Below are 15,742 nucleotides of genomic sequence, written 5' to 3'. Positions count from 1 at the left end.
TAAGTTTATCAAAGGCCCCACATGGCTTAATGAACATCCATCAAGAGTGGAGAGAAGGAAGTAGGATTGGATAGCAACTATGACTGCAGGGCTAGAAGAATCTTGTAGGTCAGCGAGCAAATCAGTGATATGGAAATGGCTTTGATGCAAGTTAGAATAAATGAAGCAGAATTATAAAGCCCATTTAATGTGTACTTACCTTTGTGATGATGGAAATCTAAACAACAAGAAGAGTGGTTTCAGTTATATTGCATAAAGCCATTGTTGAGAAGTGAAAACTAATATAATGAATACTCTAGCACAACGTGGTACCTCACAGGTACAAACAACTGAAAGGAAGTTGAGATGGTTGCTTTAATCATGTCAATAGTTTTACATATCATTATGGTGATCTTCCATCTAATGCTGAGGGGTCCACCATTAAAGTTTTTATTGTATGGTGGTGTAATGATTAGCGTGATGCTATTACAGCACCAGTGACCTGGGTTCAATTCCGGCCACTGTCTGTCATGAGTTTGAACATTCCCCCCGTGTCTGCATGGCTTTCCTCTGGGTACTCCTGTTTCCTCCCACATTCCAAAGACGTACAAGCTAGGAAGTTGTGGGCATGCTACATTGGTGTCGGGAGCGTGGCGATACTTGTGGGCTGCCCCCAGAACACTCTATGCAAAGATGCAATTCACTGTGTGTTTCAATGTACATGTGACTAATAAAGAAATCTTATCTTACCTTGTCTTATCTATGTGGCCTCAAGAAAGTCAAAACACAGAAATAGGTTTGTGCTGCTATTGGATCTCTCAATCAGAGGTACCTATTCAATTGCTAATTCTCTGTATACTTTTGATTTACTGGAAAATCATTTTAATAGCAACAAGATAGTAACGCTGTGATTCAAGTTTACAATACCTCAGCAACGCACAAAGGAGCTGGAGGAACTCAACTAGTCAGGTAGCTTCTATGGAGGGAAATGGACAGTCGACGTTTCAGGTCGAGACCCTTCGTCAGAACTGGAAAGAAAGACGGGAGATCGCCAGTATAAAAGGGTGGGGGGAAGGGATGGAGCAAGAGTTGGAGGGTGATAGGTGGATCCAGGTGGGAGAGAGAATGATGTAAGAATCTGGGAGGTGATAGGTGGAAGTGAAAAAGGGCTGAAGAAGATGGAAGTTGATAGGAGAGGACAGTAGACCATGAAATAGAAGAGATGCAGGTGAGGGCTCCATCGATAGCAGTGGGGGGGATCCTGTTTTCTGAAAGAGGAGGATATCTTGGATGTTCTGGAGTGGAAGGCCTCATCACGAGATGCAGCGGAGATGAAGGAACTGAAAAAAGGAAATAGTGTCCTTGCAAGCCACAGGGTGGGAAGAAGTGTAGTCAAGGTAATTGAGCGAGTCAGTGGATTTGTAAAAGATCTCAGTGGATAATCTGTCTCCTGAGATGGAAACAGAGAGATCAAGAAAGGGGAGAGAGGTGTCAGAGATGGACCAAGTGAATTTGAGGGTGGGGTGGAAACTTATAGCAAAGTTGATGAAAATGACAAGCTCTGCATGGGCGCAGGAAGCGGCACCAATGCAGTCGTCACTGTGGCGGGGAAAGAGTTGGGGAGCATTGCCGGAGTAGATTTGGAATGTGGATTGCTCCATGTTCTTTACAATAACTCAGTTAATGTTTCAGAATTGAAACACGAACTTGGGTTCTTTCTTCACGGATGCTGCCTGACCTGTTGAGTTTTTCAGCATTTTGTTTTGGGCTTCTAAAATCTGCATTATTTTAGCTTAGAAGCAGACCCTTGTATAACTGAAAATAGTACTCAGCACACAGTTTTGAAGTTGTGTTGCAATGTTTGCATACTTTCCCTTCAGGAATTTGGACAAGGCACTTCCTAGTAAGATTCGGTATAATGGCAATGTCATTATCCCACTGTGTTTTATGCATGTAATGATGTCACCAATACGTGCAGCACATACTATTTATTTAACAGCAGGAATCTGATCAAATTTATGACCTGGGTTATTAATATGAAGTTCAACAAAGAGTACAGCATGCTGACTGTAATGGAATGTGCAAGATTTAATGAAAACAGAAAATGCTTGAAACACTGAGCAGGGAGCATCTCCAGGGAGAGAAAGAGATTTAACACTTCAGTCAAAGGTCCTTCATCAGAACAGGGAAAGTGAGAAAATGGGATAGTTTAAATTTGCAGAAAGGGCCAGCAAAGGGAATATCTCTGATAAGGTGAGGCCGGGATTGTCTTGGTGATAAGCTGTTGACGAAGTCATCTGAACGAAAGGTTAATGAGAATATTTAGAAAGAACATAAACAAAAGAACATGAATTGCAAAGCTGTAGGAACTGCCTAGCAGGTCAGGTCAGGCCATACCAGTGAAGGTCGAAAGACTGGGCCAATATTACATTACAGGTGAATGACCCATTCTGATATTACCAGAGAGAGGGAATTTTTTGAATTCAATATTGAGTTTGTAAAGCTGCAACGTGCCCTGACAGAAGATGAGACATTGTTCCTCAAACTGGCATTGGGCCTTGTTATAACAGTACAGGAGGGCACAGACAGATAAGTCAGTGGGAGTAAGATGGAGTAGTAGTGGGGCAGGCATGAGAAAGCCTGGGGTCATTCCTGCGAACTGAACGCTGTTGCTCTGTAATGTGATCACCCAATCTACATTTAGCTTCTTCAGTGTGGAGGAGACCACATTGTGAGCACTGAATGCAGTACACTAGATTGGAGGAATTACAAGTGAATCACTCCTTTATCTGGAAAGACAGTTTGAGTGCCTGGATGACAGGAAGGGAAGATATTTTAAATAAAAGCAGGTTTTACATTTTCTGTAAAACAACCTTTCCCTCAATGTCAGCAAAAGAAGAGAGCTAGTCATTGACTTCAGAAAGAAGGGCAATGTAAACCCGTTTGCTTGCATCAACAGTGCTGAGATTGAAAGGATTGAGAGCCTCAAGTTCCTAGTAGTGAACATCAGCAATAGCCTGTCCTGGTCTAATCACATGGATGCCATGGCCAAGGAAGCGCACCAGTGCCTCTACTTCCTCAGGATGCTGAAGAAGTTCGGCATGTCCCCTTTGACCCCCACCAATTTTTATAGATGCATCATAGAAAGCATCCTATCGGGATGCATCACAGCTTGGTATGCAACTGCTCTGGCTAAGACCACAAGAAACTGCAGAGAGTTGTGGACACAGCCCAGCACCTCACAGGAACCAACCTCCCCTCCGTGGACTCTGCCTACACTTCCCACCGCCTCGGTAAAGCAGCCAACGTAATCCATCCACTCCAGACATTCTCTCTTCTCCCCTCTCCCATCAGGCAGAACATACAAAAGCCTGAAAGCACGTACCACCAGACTCAAGGACAACTTCTATCCTGCTGTTATAAGACAATTGAACAGCCCCCTTGTACGATAAGATGGACTCTTGACCTCAAAATCTACCTCATCATGGCCTTGCAACTTATTGTCTGCATGCACTGCATTTTCTCTGTAAATGTAACACTTTATTCTTCATTCTGTTATTATTTTTCTCTTGTACTACTTCAATGCACTGATATGATGAAATGATCTGTATGGAAGGCATGCAAAACAAAGATTTTTTCACTGTATCTCAGTACATGTGACAATAATAAACCAATTTTACCAATTTTGTGGTTGCATGAAAAAAGTTGGGCCTAGAGTAGGTATGGAGCCAGAGGGAGGGGTTCAGGGATTTCCCCTCTCCACACTCTGTATTTTGCATTTGCACTCCACCAGCTTGCACCCCTGTTTGAGCTCATCTCCATGTAGCCTCAGGCAGTGCACAGGTTGGATTTTAACATCTAAACACCAATGTCACAATGATAGTTTCTTAAAGCAAGGATGTTCCAGTTTTGAAATGTTGTTTTATTCCTGACACCTGATTTGACATTTTTGTTAACCTTGGTATGTGTTTAACAAACCAAAAATAGTTGCAATATCATTTCTAGGGTATTCACTTCTAACATCTTGGCTTGATTCTCCAGTTAACACTTTGTACAAACTCCAGGCTAGTAGCAAAAACTTGGCATTTTAAGACGATTATATGAACCTTCATTTGATAAACCAAGCAATTCAATGAATATCACCCCAAGAAATGTAGTCACAAAAAGCCAATTACATAAAGAAGGCATCTTCTGATGAATTTATATACTTAATGCAAAATGTTAATGCATACATAAGCTTGCAGTGTCTGATGCATTTTAAGAGCCCTTTGATATGTATTGTTGCAGTGAGATTATATGAAACTTTTCATATTTGCCATTAATAATAGGAATATGGTGTGCAATTAATAACATTTAATTGTATCATTGATTTTGCCTGAAAATCACAGTGTTTGGAATCATTGTTGTTTCTGAGTAAGCTCAGGGTATAAAGGGGAGTCCAGTTCTTGGATTAAGGTAATATGCAAAAGACCATAATTTGCAATTAGCCCTTGGGTAATTTTCATACTGTTTGTACTTGAGAAAAAAGTGATAGAATTGGACTTGCTCTGCGTCTGTCATATACAACGAGCTCAAGAAACTATATAATAGTACAATAATAAATCTCACATTGCAATAGCAGAACAAGATTGTTGCTATTGGGATATGTGTTCCATACTTCATTTCAACTGTCATAAAAAATCAATAGTGCAAGACTTTTAGTTTCTCAGTGGGGCAGGTTGGGGGTAACAAACCCAGCATTAAAGTTTGTTTGAAATGATTTATTCTGCTCCCAACTAAATTTATTTGAAATTGCTGTAGTTTCAGTAATAGCAGATTATGGTTTAATATAATTTTTTATTATTATTCCTTTTCTTTATGATTACTTCTGTCCTTTCCCCTTCAGTTCAAGGTAGAAAATGTACACCAACGATAAAGAAGCAATTAAGAGATAAACAGTACATTTTGCTTAATCTAGCATGATCTAATTGACAATTTAATCTTAACCAGTAGTTTATTGTTTGCCCAATGCAACAATGATAAAAGCAATACAATGATTGTGAGACACTTTGGACATACTGTGAGATGAAAAATTGCCATCAAAAATCACCAAGAATATATATTATTTGATCATTCCTCTTCTTAACTTCTAATAGCATTAAAATATTGTATTTTGAACTGCCATATACAAAATAAAAAGATGTTTTGTTCATTACTAATCTTGGTAAATATCAGGCCCTGCTTGGTCAATTTCTCAAATGCTATCTGATCTTAATCCATCATTATTGATCTCTTTCTCAGTATTTCTAATTTTGTCCTGTACCAGTGTATCACATTCATGATTAGAAATCTAGATATAATCAAAATGATTCAATGCAAGTAATGTCGACAAGTATCTACCATTACCTTACCACAGTCAAATACTGTAATGGCCCACAATGAAAGCAATGCTCTGATTCTAATTAAATGTTTTACATCAATGTTCCTGTCCTTTGAGATTCAAGGAAAAAAATATCCTCAAGAGCAAAGAGCAGCCAATCTCTCAGCAGTGCCAATGATTTCTGAATTATCTGTAAGTGGGAAAAGCAAACAATTTAATTTATTCTTAGACCTAGATTTAAACAAAAGGAACATAAATGAAATATACTTATTGTGCACCATTCCTGAGTAAAAGTTTATCTTTCTTTCATGTTCTTCCAAGATAATGTTTATCAAAATGCCATATCTGATGCATCATGTGTTTGCTTCCTCTATACTTGTTTTGAGAAAAGGAAAAGAACTGAAAGCATGGTCTGCAAAGTGGTTCACATAAGATTTAATACTGTCCAAACCATCAGTAGTAACATAGCAGCTCTTTCAAAAATGCCAATAATTTCTTGTGTATTATTGCAATTCTTAAGAACTGTAGCTTAAATGATCTTACCCAGACCTTGCGTAAAATTTGCTGTTCAAGCACCAGAATATTAGAAAGGATTATTGGAAGCATAACTCTCAAGAAAAGTACTTATGATTCATGCAGCTTTGAAAATGTAATTTTGCAGTATGCTTATTAACCATAAGGAAAATTACATTGTGTGATGAGTTATAGATTGGAGTGACAGTCATCCTACATGGTTAATCAAAAGTATATTTGAGAAGGCAAATAGAACAAAACCAGATTTAAGGTTTCTTTGATGAAACTCAGAAATTAGCAGTGAAATTTCTTTGGGAGCAGGCAGAAGTTTTCAGCTGTGGTGGCTAAGCTGTGAAATTTGTCACCATGTGATTAGCTAGAGGAGCTACTCAATAAATACAGCTGAACAATTGTAATTTTTTCAATGTAAATTAATATGATTAAAGTCGTTTTTTAAGGTTTTGATTCATTTAGATGTGATCAACCTCAGTTAGATTTGCAGTCAATTTAAAAATGGTGAACAAGAAAGTCTGCAGATGCTGGAAATCTGGAGCAACACACAAAAAATGTTGGAGGAACTCAGGTCATGCAGCATCTATTGGAGGGAAATGAACAGTTGACATTGTGGGCCGAGACCCTTCATAAGGACTCATGAATGAAGGGTCCTTATAAAGGGTCTCAGCCTGCAATGTCAACTTTTCATTTCCCTCCGTAGAAATTAAGTATTCAGTAAGGATGGTTTAAAACCACACTCTGACATACTATTGGAAAAAAATGCAGAAACATTCCAGTACACCAACAAAAGTATCATCGGTTATAATGTCGCTATCTTTGTTAAGCCAAGTGCAAAATCAACCTATCATAAGCCTTGATCTATTCCACATGTTTTGAAGAACTAAATGGAGGAAGAGTTAGATAAATTAAAATGAAACAAAGTTCTAATGAAGAGAGGCCAGAGTGACTGGGTAACTCTAATTATGGTACTGCCTAAAGCAGCCAAGTCTGTGGTAATTACAAGGTAATGTCGAACCAGGCAGACCATAGATCATAGAACAGTACAGCACAATACAGAACCTTCGGCCCACAATGTTGTGCCGACCTTTAAACCTCGCTTAAGACTATCTAACCCCTTTCTCCCACATATCCCTCTATTTTAAATTCCACATATGCTTATCTAGCAATCTCTTGAATTTGACCAATGTACCTGCCTCTACCACTACCCAGGCAGCGCATTCCATGCCTCAACCACTCTCTGGGTGAACTATCTCCTTTGAACTTCCCACCCATTACTTTAAAGCCATGCCCTCTTGTATTGAACATTGGTGCCCTAGTAAAGAGGCACTGGCTGTCCACTCTATCTATTTCTCTTAATATTTTGTTCTCCTCTCATCCTCCTCTCCAAAGAGTAAAGCCCTAGCTCCCTTAGTGTCTCCTCATAATGTATACTCTCTAAACCAGACAGCATCCTGGTAAGTCTTCTCTGCACCCTTTCCAACGCTTCCACATCCTTCGTATAATGAGGCGACCAGAACTGGACACAGTACTCCAAGTGTGATCTAACCAGAGTTTTGTAGAGCTGCATCATTACCTCGAGGCTCTTAAATTCAATCCCACAATTTATGAATGGTAGCATCCCATAAGCTTTATTAACTACTCTATCCACCTGTGAGGCAACTTTCAGGGATCTGTGGATATGAACCCCCATATCCCTCTGCTCCACACTACCAAGAATCCTGCCATTAACTTTGTATTCTGCATTGGCGTTTGTGTACCACCTCACACTTCTCTGGACTGAACTCCATCTGCCACTTCTCAGCCCAGCTCTGCATCCTATCAATGTCTCTCTGCAATATTCGACAGTCCTCCACACTATCTACACCACCACCAACCTTTGTGTCATCTGCAAACTTGCTAACCCACCCTTCTACCCCCTCTTCCAAGTCATTAATAAATATCACAAAAAGCAGAGGTCCCAGAACCGATCCCTGTGGGACACCACTAGTCACAGCCCTCCAATCTGAATGCACTCCCTCCACCACAACCCTCTGCTTTCTGCAGGCAAGCCAATTCTGAATCCACACGGCCAAGCCTCCCTGGATCCCATGCCCTCTGACCTTCTGAAGAAGCCTACAATGTGGAACCTTGTCAAATTCCTTACTAAAATCCATGTAGACCACATCGACTGCACTACCCTCATCAACCTGCCTGGTCACCTCCTCAAAGAACACTATCAGGCTTGTGAGATGTGATCTGCCCTTCACAAGGCCATGCTGGCTGTCCCTGATCAGACCATGATTCTCTAAATGCCCATAGATCCTATCTCTAAGAATCCTTTTCAACAGCTTGCCCACCACAGACGTAAGGCTCACTGGTCTATAATTCCCTGGACTATCCCTACATCCTTTTTTGAATAAGGGGACAACATTTGCCACCCTCCAATCCTCCGGTACCATTCCCGTGGACAACAAGGACTCAAAGATCCTAGCCTACAGTTCAGCAATCTCCTCCCTCGCCTCGCAGAGCAGCCTGGGGAATATTCCGTCAGGCCCTAGGGACTTATCTGTCCTAATATTTTATAACAGCTCCAACACATCCTCTCTCTTGATGAAAGTTTTACCCAATACCTAAGTCACAGAATTTATATGCAGAACTGAAGTCAAGATTTTTAACAAACTAGATCATTACATACATGCCTCTGTTGAATGTGGACAATATGAGTTAGAACTATTTACAATCAATATATATAAAGGTCTTTACCCCTACTTAAAACCACAAGTTATAGATCACTGTCTGTCCAATCAAGATGATATATTAAAGGCTGCAAGTACTAAAAGACAAAACCTTTGAATATTAGAAATGTTCAGGTAATGCAATGTAAAGCTCAGAAGAAGCAAGTCTGCCTTTGTACAGAATGAAGTTGCTGGTGATTGGCTAAAAGTTGACACAAATGGATTGCAATCATTCAAAGAAAAGGTGTCAGCAATTGTTAAGGCAAGGAAACTTGAAAATATTGGAGTACTTAGATCATACATATGAGCATGGTGGAGGGCTACAATTGGTTCTTGCCAGCCTTGCAATAGTACTGATGCTGTTGCATCACTTACTGAAGGAAGAAAAGCCAATGGCATATTACTGAGAAGTGAGTTTTTGTTGGTCAATGTACTTGCATGTAAATGCTTCCTATTATGAAGTAGCAGCTTTAGCTTGTCATGCAGTTGTCAATGACCAAGAAAACAAATCCTGTTTGAATTACATACATTGATGAAGAGTGAGAGAAACCATGCTCAAGTTGAGAAAGGCACACTCGGAACTGTCCATGAAGTTGAAAAGGTTTCATCAGCTCATAATGGACAAAAATATTATTTTGGTCATAGACCAATAGCCCCCTTAGTAATCCTTGGTCCTAAGTCCAGGGTATCAAAAATTGCTGCATTGGAAATCCAATACACAATCCAAAACAGAACTTTGAATCAAAATGTGATTGCAGAAGCTATCAAATATTACCACAAGTTTTCAGATGTAGGGAGTGAAAGCATAATCTTCACATAGTAAACAGTGGAAGCCAGTTTTCTTGTTACAGTACCAGAGGTAGATGAAAATAGACAAAAAGCTTGTGTTTTATAATGAGTCTACAACTGAATCAGACAACCTGGTCAAGACTTATTGTAACTGACAAGTGTTGGCAGAAGAAGATTGCATTAAATGGAGGGCACAGAGGTATCGTACCAAATGTGTTAGGAAAGCACATTTTAGAAGAGTTTCACATTGAATATTATGAAATCGTGAGCATTAAGGCACAATATTAAGCTACTTTGTATTTTGGCCTGGATATAGATCTTGAAGAGCTCATGGGCAATTTGTCAAGATTGCAGAGCCAATCCAATAAAGATCTTCTTTACAGAGTTGGAAATGGCCATTCAGACCTGTACAAATAGTACGCATTGATCATTATGAGGTGGATTGATACCTTCATAATCATCATAGATAATCACTAGAAATGGATTGACGTGAAACGTGTTGGGTCTTGTTCTAAAATACTATATGTTCAAAATGCTATCAAAGAATTGAAATCCATTTTCTGCTTTCACAGCTTACCAGAAAAAGTGATATCAGATAATGGTCCTCAGTTTTGTTCATTTATATTTGAGCCCTCAATGAAACAGAATGGTGTCAAGCACACACTTATTTAGCCATATCATTCAGTGTCAAATGCTGTGGCTGAGAGAGCAGTTAGAATTTTCAAAGAAGCACTGAAGAAACAAGGTTCACAGTGGCATTTATGTTTAGCAGAGAAATTTCAATCAGCTAACTTTGTCTCAAATACCAAAATGATATCACATTCCACAGTCAGCCGCATTCCTCCTGAGTATAAGACTCAGAACACCACTGAGTTTAGTTCAGGCAAATACTGAGAGAGGAGGAGAAATGTAAGGTCAAATTCAGCTCCCTTTCAAAACAAACATAGGCTTTTAGTGGATGAAAATAATTAATTGGTAAAATGCATTAACTGATTTTTAATGCTTTGTCCTTGGTAAGAGTAATTTAATTTGCAGCTCCAGATAAAAACAAAACATAATTATGATTCAGAATATCCATTCCTAACCCCCTTCTTTCACACACCCCGCCCCCCCCCCCCCACCCAGTCTGGGCATCTGGTTCCACCTATCATTGACCAGCCTCTGTCCCACCCCTCCCTTATACTGCTATATACTGGCGATCTTTTCTCTTCCCTAACATCCTGGTGCAGGGTCTCAACCCAAAACTGCAACATACACCTTTTGCCTCCACAGATGCTACCTGACCCACTCAGTTCTTCCAGCGGTCTGTTTTATTTTCTGTTGAATATGATAATGTTCTTGTGTTAACACCATCTAACAAATCTGGCACACAGAAATGAAGTGTTGGATTGATATTTGAAGATTATGGCACAAAGATATTTATGAAAATAGGAGACAGAATTAGAATGCTACAAATAAATCACTTAATTCCTGCAAGAGATACAAAAAAGAATATCAAAGAAATATGTGATGGTGTGTGTGTTCCAGAAGTTGATTGAGTGGAGGCTGTGACGGTAATGACACGGCTCGCTTTGTCTCTCCAAGATTCTCAGTAGTACCTTCACCACTTCCAGTGTGAACAAGTATTATGTGTAGGCACACATACATTATCCTCAGTGAAATCCATCCTCTGAAGTTGTAAGTGAAGTGATGAAATGAACTGTGCATTTGTGCACTTTCATATTTCAGAGCATGAGAAATGTACTAACCTCTGTCGGTCACAGGAAATTTAATTCTGTTCCTATTAGGCTTTCAGTGGATGAAAATAATTAACTTTGTAAAACATACCGACAGATTTTTAAAGTTTTGTCCTTGGTAGAAAAAGTTTATTTTGCAACCCCAGACCTTCATAATTTACACAAATAAACCTTTACCATGCATTCAATATTTGTGCTTGATCCACAGATGTACAAAGTGCATTTTCAAAATTCATCTTCTTCTGTACCATAGCAAGCTTTTTGAAGATATTGCGATCCTATTTTGAGGTTAATGAAATGTTACATTCAGTGAAATACTGTCTAAGTACATAATACATTTTGAAGAAGAAGTGTATGATTAAGTCAATACTACTATACTAATCTATTTAAGAACAATAAATTGCTTGCATTAAGAGTAATTGTAGCCAGGAAAACATTATCACCAATTTCCATTGTAATTACATTTTGTGAAACAGATTTTTTTCCAATTCAATATTCACATCACAGTAATTAAAATCTGTGATATCCGTTAACATGACCTTGGCAAGATCTGACTCAAATTGCATAGCGAGAGGATTAGTTTAATTTCAAAGGCATTGAGGTTATAGGAGTGTATACTTAGATGGAATCACTGGCCAGAATTTCCTCAGAGCTGCTTCACCTCTCCCACTGCATCTTCATCTTCAACAGAAAAGTAACAGAGACCTATTTAAGTGTCAGTGGGGCTTTTGTGACATTTCAGCACAGTTACGATGATAAAATGGCGGTGGTTATGTGGAAGTTTTTCATTGCACCTGTGCATACGTGTACTTGTGCATATGATAATAAACTCGACTTTGACTTTGGAAAATGCAGGCTATTTGGTCCATTGGAAATACAGAGGTATGGCTTATATAGCCCCTTCTTCCAAGAGTGATCAGGAGGCAAAGAAGCTCAGGGCTACATTGGTCTCCAGCTCTGATTTACCAGTAGAGTTGAAAACCAATGTAGCCCTGAGCTTCTTTGCCTCCTGATCACTCTTGGAAGAAGGGGTGAGACAAGCATGAGTAAGTGTCAGAACTCAGCCCACAGGTGATAAACCTCAATTATCATTGCCTTTGAATATCTGAGCCCATGCTTTCAGTGCTCTTCAGACAAGTGCTGGTTGACTCATACACCAAAGAAACAGGCCTTTTGGCTCACTGTCCATGCACCATTTACACTAATTTCATTTTTATTCTCCCTGGATCTCATCAATTCCCCCCATATTCCACCACTCTTGCACAATAGGGGCAACTTGCATTAGCCGACCTATAATTCTTTAGGATGTGGGAGAAAACCAGAGCACCCAGAAGAAACCCACACAGTCACAGCAAGAGCATACAAACTCCACACAGACAGCACTGGAGATCAGAATTGAACCCAATTTATTGGAGTCAAGTGATGAAAATCCAAAAACCACACATGCTATAAATCTGAAATAAAATGAGAAAATGTTGGAAATACTCAGCATGTCAGGCAGCATCTGTGGAAAGAGAAGCAGAGTTAACATCGCAGGCCAAAAACCTTACTTTCCACAGGTTCTACCTCATCTGCTGAATGTTCTCAGCATGTTCTGTGGTTAGGTGATGCCAGACCTAGAAATGAAGTCCAAGGATAAAGGAAGAAACAGTGACTGATGGTGGTGAGGATTTCCACAACTGAAGAACTATGCCAATGCTTTAGCTGTAACAGAGAAAATCATCTTCACCCATTAATGTGATAATCATCAAATCTGATATATTGAATTATTATGAATTACAGTCAATAAAAAATAAAATTAGAGATTTATTGTCATCAAAGGGAATCAAATATCTTCGTAAAATAGAATTTGGGATTTATAACTGAATAATGTGTTCTCATAGCTGATCTAATAACACTTATAAGTTGATATCTCAATTAGTACAGGGATAACATTCCTGTTTTTGTATTTTGGAACAGATATTAGTGGAAGGCACTGTAGGAGATAATTTAGGAGGAGATATTGGAATTGATGACCTTTCCTTCATGAATTGCAATCTTTATAGTGGTAAGCATATTATTTATTGCTCAATTACAGAAATAGTTTCATTGGCATTTATTAACATTGCAGGTTTGGCCTCCTTTTTAGTACAATTACTGAAAGGTAATATTGTGAAGAATATAATGGTAATGTGGCTCTAGGAAGTCACCATTATTGTATGTTCAAGGTAAAGAAATGTGTCTCCAAATAAATCAGATGGTAGAAATATTGTATTTGTTGCCAGATAACTTAAACAAGTGCAGAATTGTGTCCATTGCAGAATATTTCATAAAGTAGCATAGATGGAAAATATTATAAATTACTTGATTAGATAAAACAATAGTTTAAATTTATATAGAAATTTTAATGCAGTAAACTGTCCCAGAGAGCTTCAGAGAAGAGCAATCAATTAAAAAATGACCAGCAAAGAAGAAGATATTAAGACAGATGATTGAACACAGGTCAAGGAACTAGGTTTAAAGAAGTATATTTAAAGGGAAATCAGGGCTAAGAAAGACAGGTTATGGAGAGAATGCAAAAGATTAGGGGCGAGATGCCTGGAGAAATAGAGGATGCAGAGTTCCCCCGAGGCCAGATGTGGATGGTCACAGTGTTCTCAGTGAGTTGCAGGGCTAAAGGAAGATACAGAGATAATAAGGTCAAGCCCATGGAGAGATTCGAACATCAGACAGTTTTATAATTGACACCTTGGTGTACCAAGAGCTAATGTAAGTCGGTGAGCACATACTTAATAGGTGAGATGTACTTGGTTCAGGAAATCTCTGATATTTCGCTATTCGATTCATCAGTCTGGCATCCGGCACACTGGGTGCTGATTCCCACACCCCCTTTAACATACCAGGGCCTTGACTGTTGTGCTTCCATTAACATAGCATGGCCCTGCTTTCCCTGTTCCCTTTAAGACACTGGGGCCCTGGTTGCCACAGTCCCTCTATTATACCGGGAAGCTAGATCCATTTAATATACTGGTTTCCAGTTCCTGTGTTCACAGTAAACTCTCTGGGGCCCTGGTTCCTGCATTCCCTTGAAGCTCTCCTGGTTCTGTTTCTCATGCCCTTTTTAAACTTGACAGACTGAATGAAAAATGTATTATACTACTTTGTAACATCTTTAAAAAAAAGTTAAAAGTATGTTGGCATAGTAATTAGAATAATATACAAGAGTTTGCAAAATCTGCCAGTCTAGCACCACCAAAGTCCTGAGTGTGCCAGATGAATGCAGTTTTAATATACAATATACACAGAAATCGCATTGATGATTGGAGACTGCTCTTTCTACCTGTTACAAAGAAGTCCACAAGGCTTAATTGCACACTCTAATCTAATTGCTGTATGTTATCTGCAGCCACCTCTTCACATGACAGGATACATTGGGCACATCTTCCCTTGCCCTAAATATGCTGGCTGCCTGCTGCTTTTTCTGCCCTTTGTCCCAGTGCGGCCCTGGTGCAGTCTTCCATTTGCCTTCCTGCACTTCATAGAATCACAGAATGGTATGGCACAGGAGGAAGCCATTCAGCCTTTCAAGTCCGTACTGCTCTGAGTAAGATCCATCCAGTTAGTTCTGCATCCCTGCCCTGCAAATTTTTTCCTTCCAACACAGCACAGGGATTATCTCAGTGCAAGCAGCCAGCTGAACTCACAGTTGTTGAGGTCACAAACCCCCTTGGCTTAGGGGGTCTCAAAGCTGTCCATGAATTAGCATCATTGGATATTAAATTTCTGAAATTTCTTCAAGATTAGAAATTACTTTTACATTTAAAAAGCTAAAGAAGAACATTTTTGCACTGAAAATCAATTAAAATTGTTGAAACTAATTGAAAGAAACAATTAAAACTATAACTACTGACCCTTTCTCCCAGGAGTTTATGTCTCCCATTCAGTTAAATGAAAGGTACTTCCTTTGCACCTAGCTCGAGGACAGATTTCTCAGCCTGAGAGCTGGAGGCCTGTGGAAGATTGTGCTGACCTACTGAGTCCTGTAAGGAATTCATTGGAGCAGCACAGGGACTTCCACAGCTGGCAGGGGCTGGGCAAGTAATATCACCACCAACTTCAATGGAGATACTTGGGTAAGTCCCACGATTAGTCCACTTTCCTGCCCCTTGCCCATAACCCTTGATTTCCTTCCTGATTAGAAATATATCCAGCTTAGCCTTTAATATACATGAGGACCCCAGCCCACAGCTCTGTGTGGTAAGGAGTTCCAAAGACTCGCAACCCTCAGAAAAAAGAAATTCTTCCTCATCTCAGTCTTAAATAAATGTCTTCTCTTTCTAAGACAATGCCCGCTCATTCTAAACTCTCCCATGAGGAGGAAATGCCTTCTCAGATTTAACCCAGTCTTAGCCCCCTTAAAATCTTATGTGTTTCAGTCAGATCACTTCTCATTCTTCTTGGCTCCAATGGATAGAGTCTCAACCTGTTTAACTTTATAGAACACCCCATCCATATTCAGGATCATCCAAGTGAACCTTTTCTGAACTGCCTTCAATGAAATCACAATTCTCTTTAAAATAGGAGGATGAAAGTTGTTCACAGATGTGGTTTCACTGGGTGCCTTGTATAGTTGCAGTAACCTATAGTTTGTACACCTA

The 15,742-nt window shown here is 39.4% G+C and overlaps 1 protein-coding gene across 1 annotated transcript in view; it reads left to right on the top strand.

Annotated features, from left to right (window-relative positions):
• Positions 1-15,742, top strand: part of malrd1 (MAM and LDL receptor class A domain containing 1) — a 198,322-nt gene that overhangs the window by 17,680 nt on the left and 164,900 nt on the right. Inside the window, exon 8 of the mRNA XM_052016179.1 lies at positions 13,065-13,152. Coding sequence (XP_051872139.1) covers positions 13,065-13,152 — 88 coding nt within the window. The remainder of the gene's footprint in view (positions 1-13,064; positions 13,153-15,742) is intronic.

The sequence above is a fragment of the Pristis pectinata genome, chromosome 5 (genome assembly GCF_009764475.1).
Source record: "Pristis pectinata isolate sPriPec2 chromosome 5, sPriPec2.1.pri, whole genome shotgun sequence".
NCBI lineage: Eukaryota > Metazoa > Chordata > Chondrichthyes > Rhinopristiformes > Pristidae > Pristis > Pristis pectinata.
Note: the sequence above shows the minus strand (reverse complement) of the source record. Positions and strands in the feature narration are given on the sequence as shown.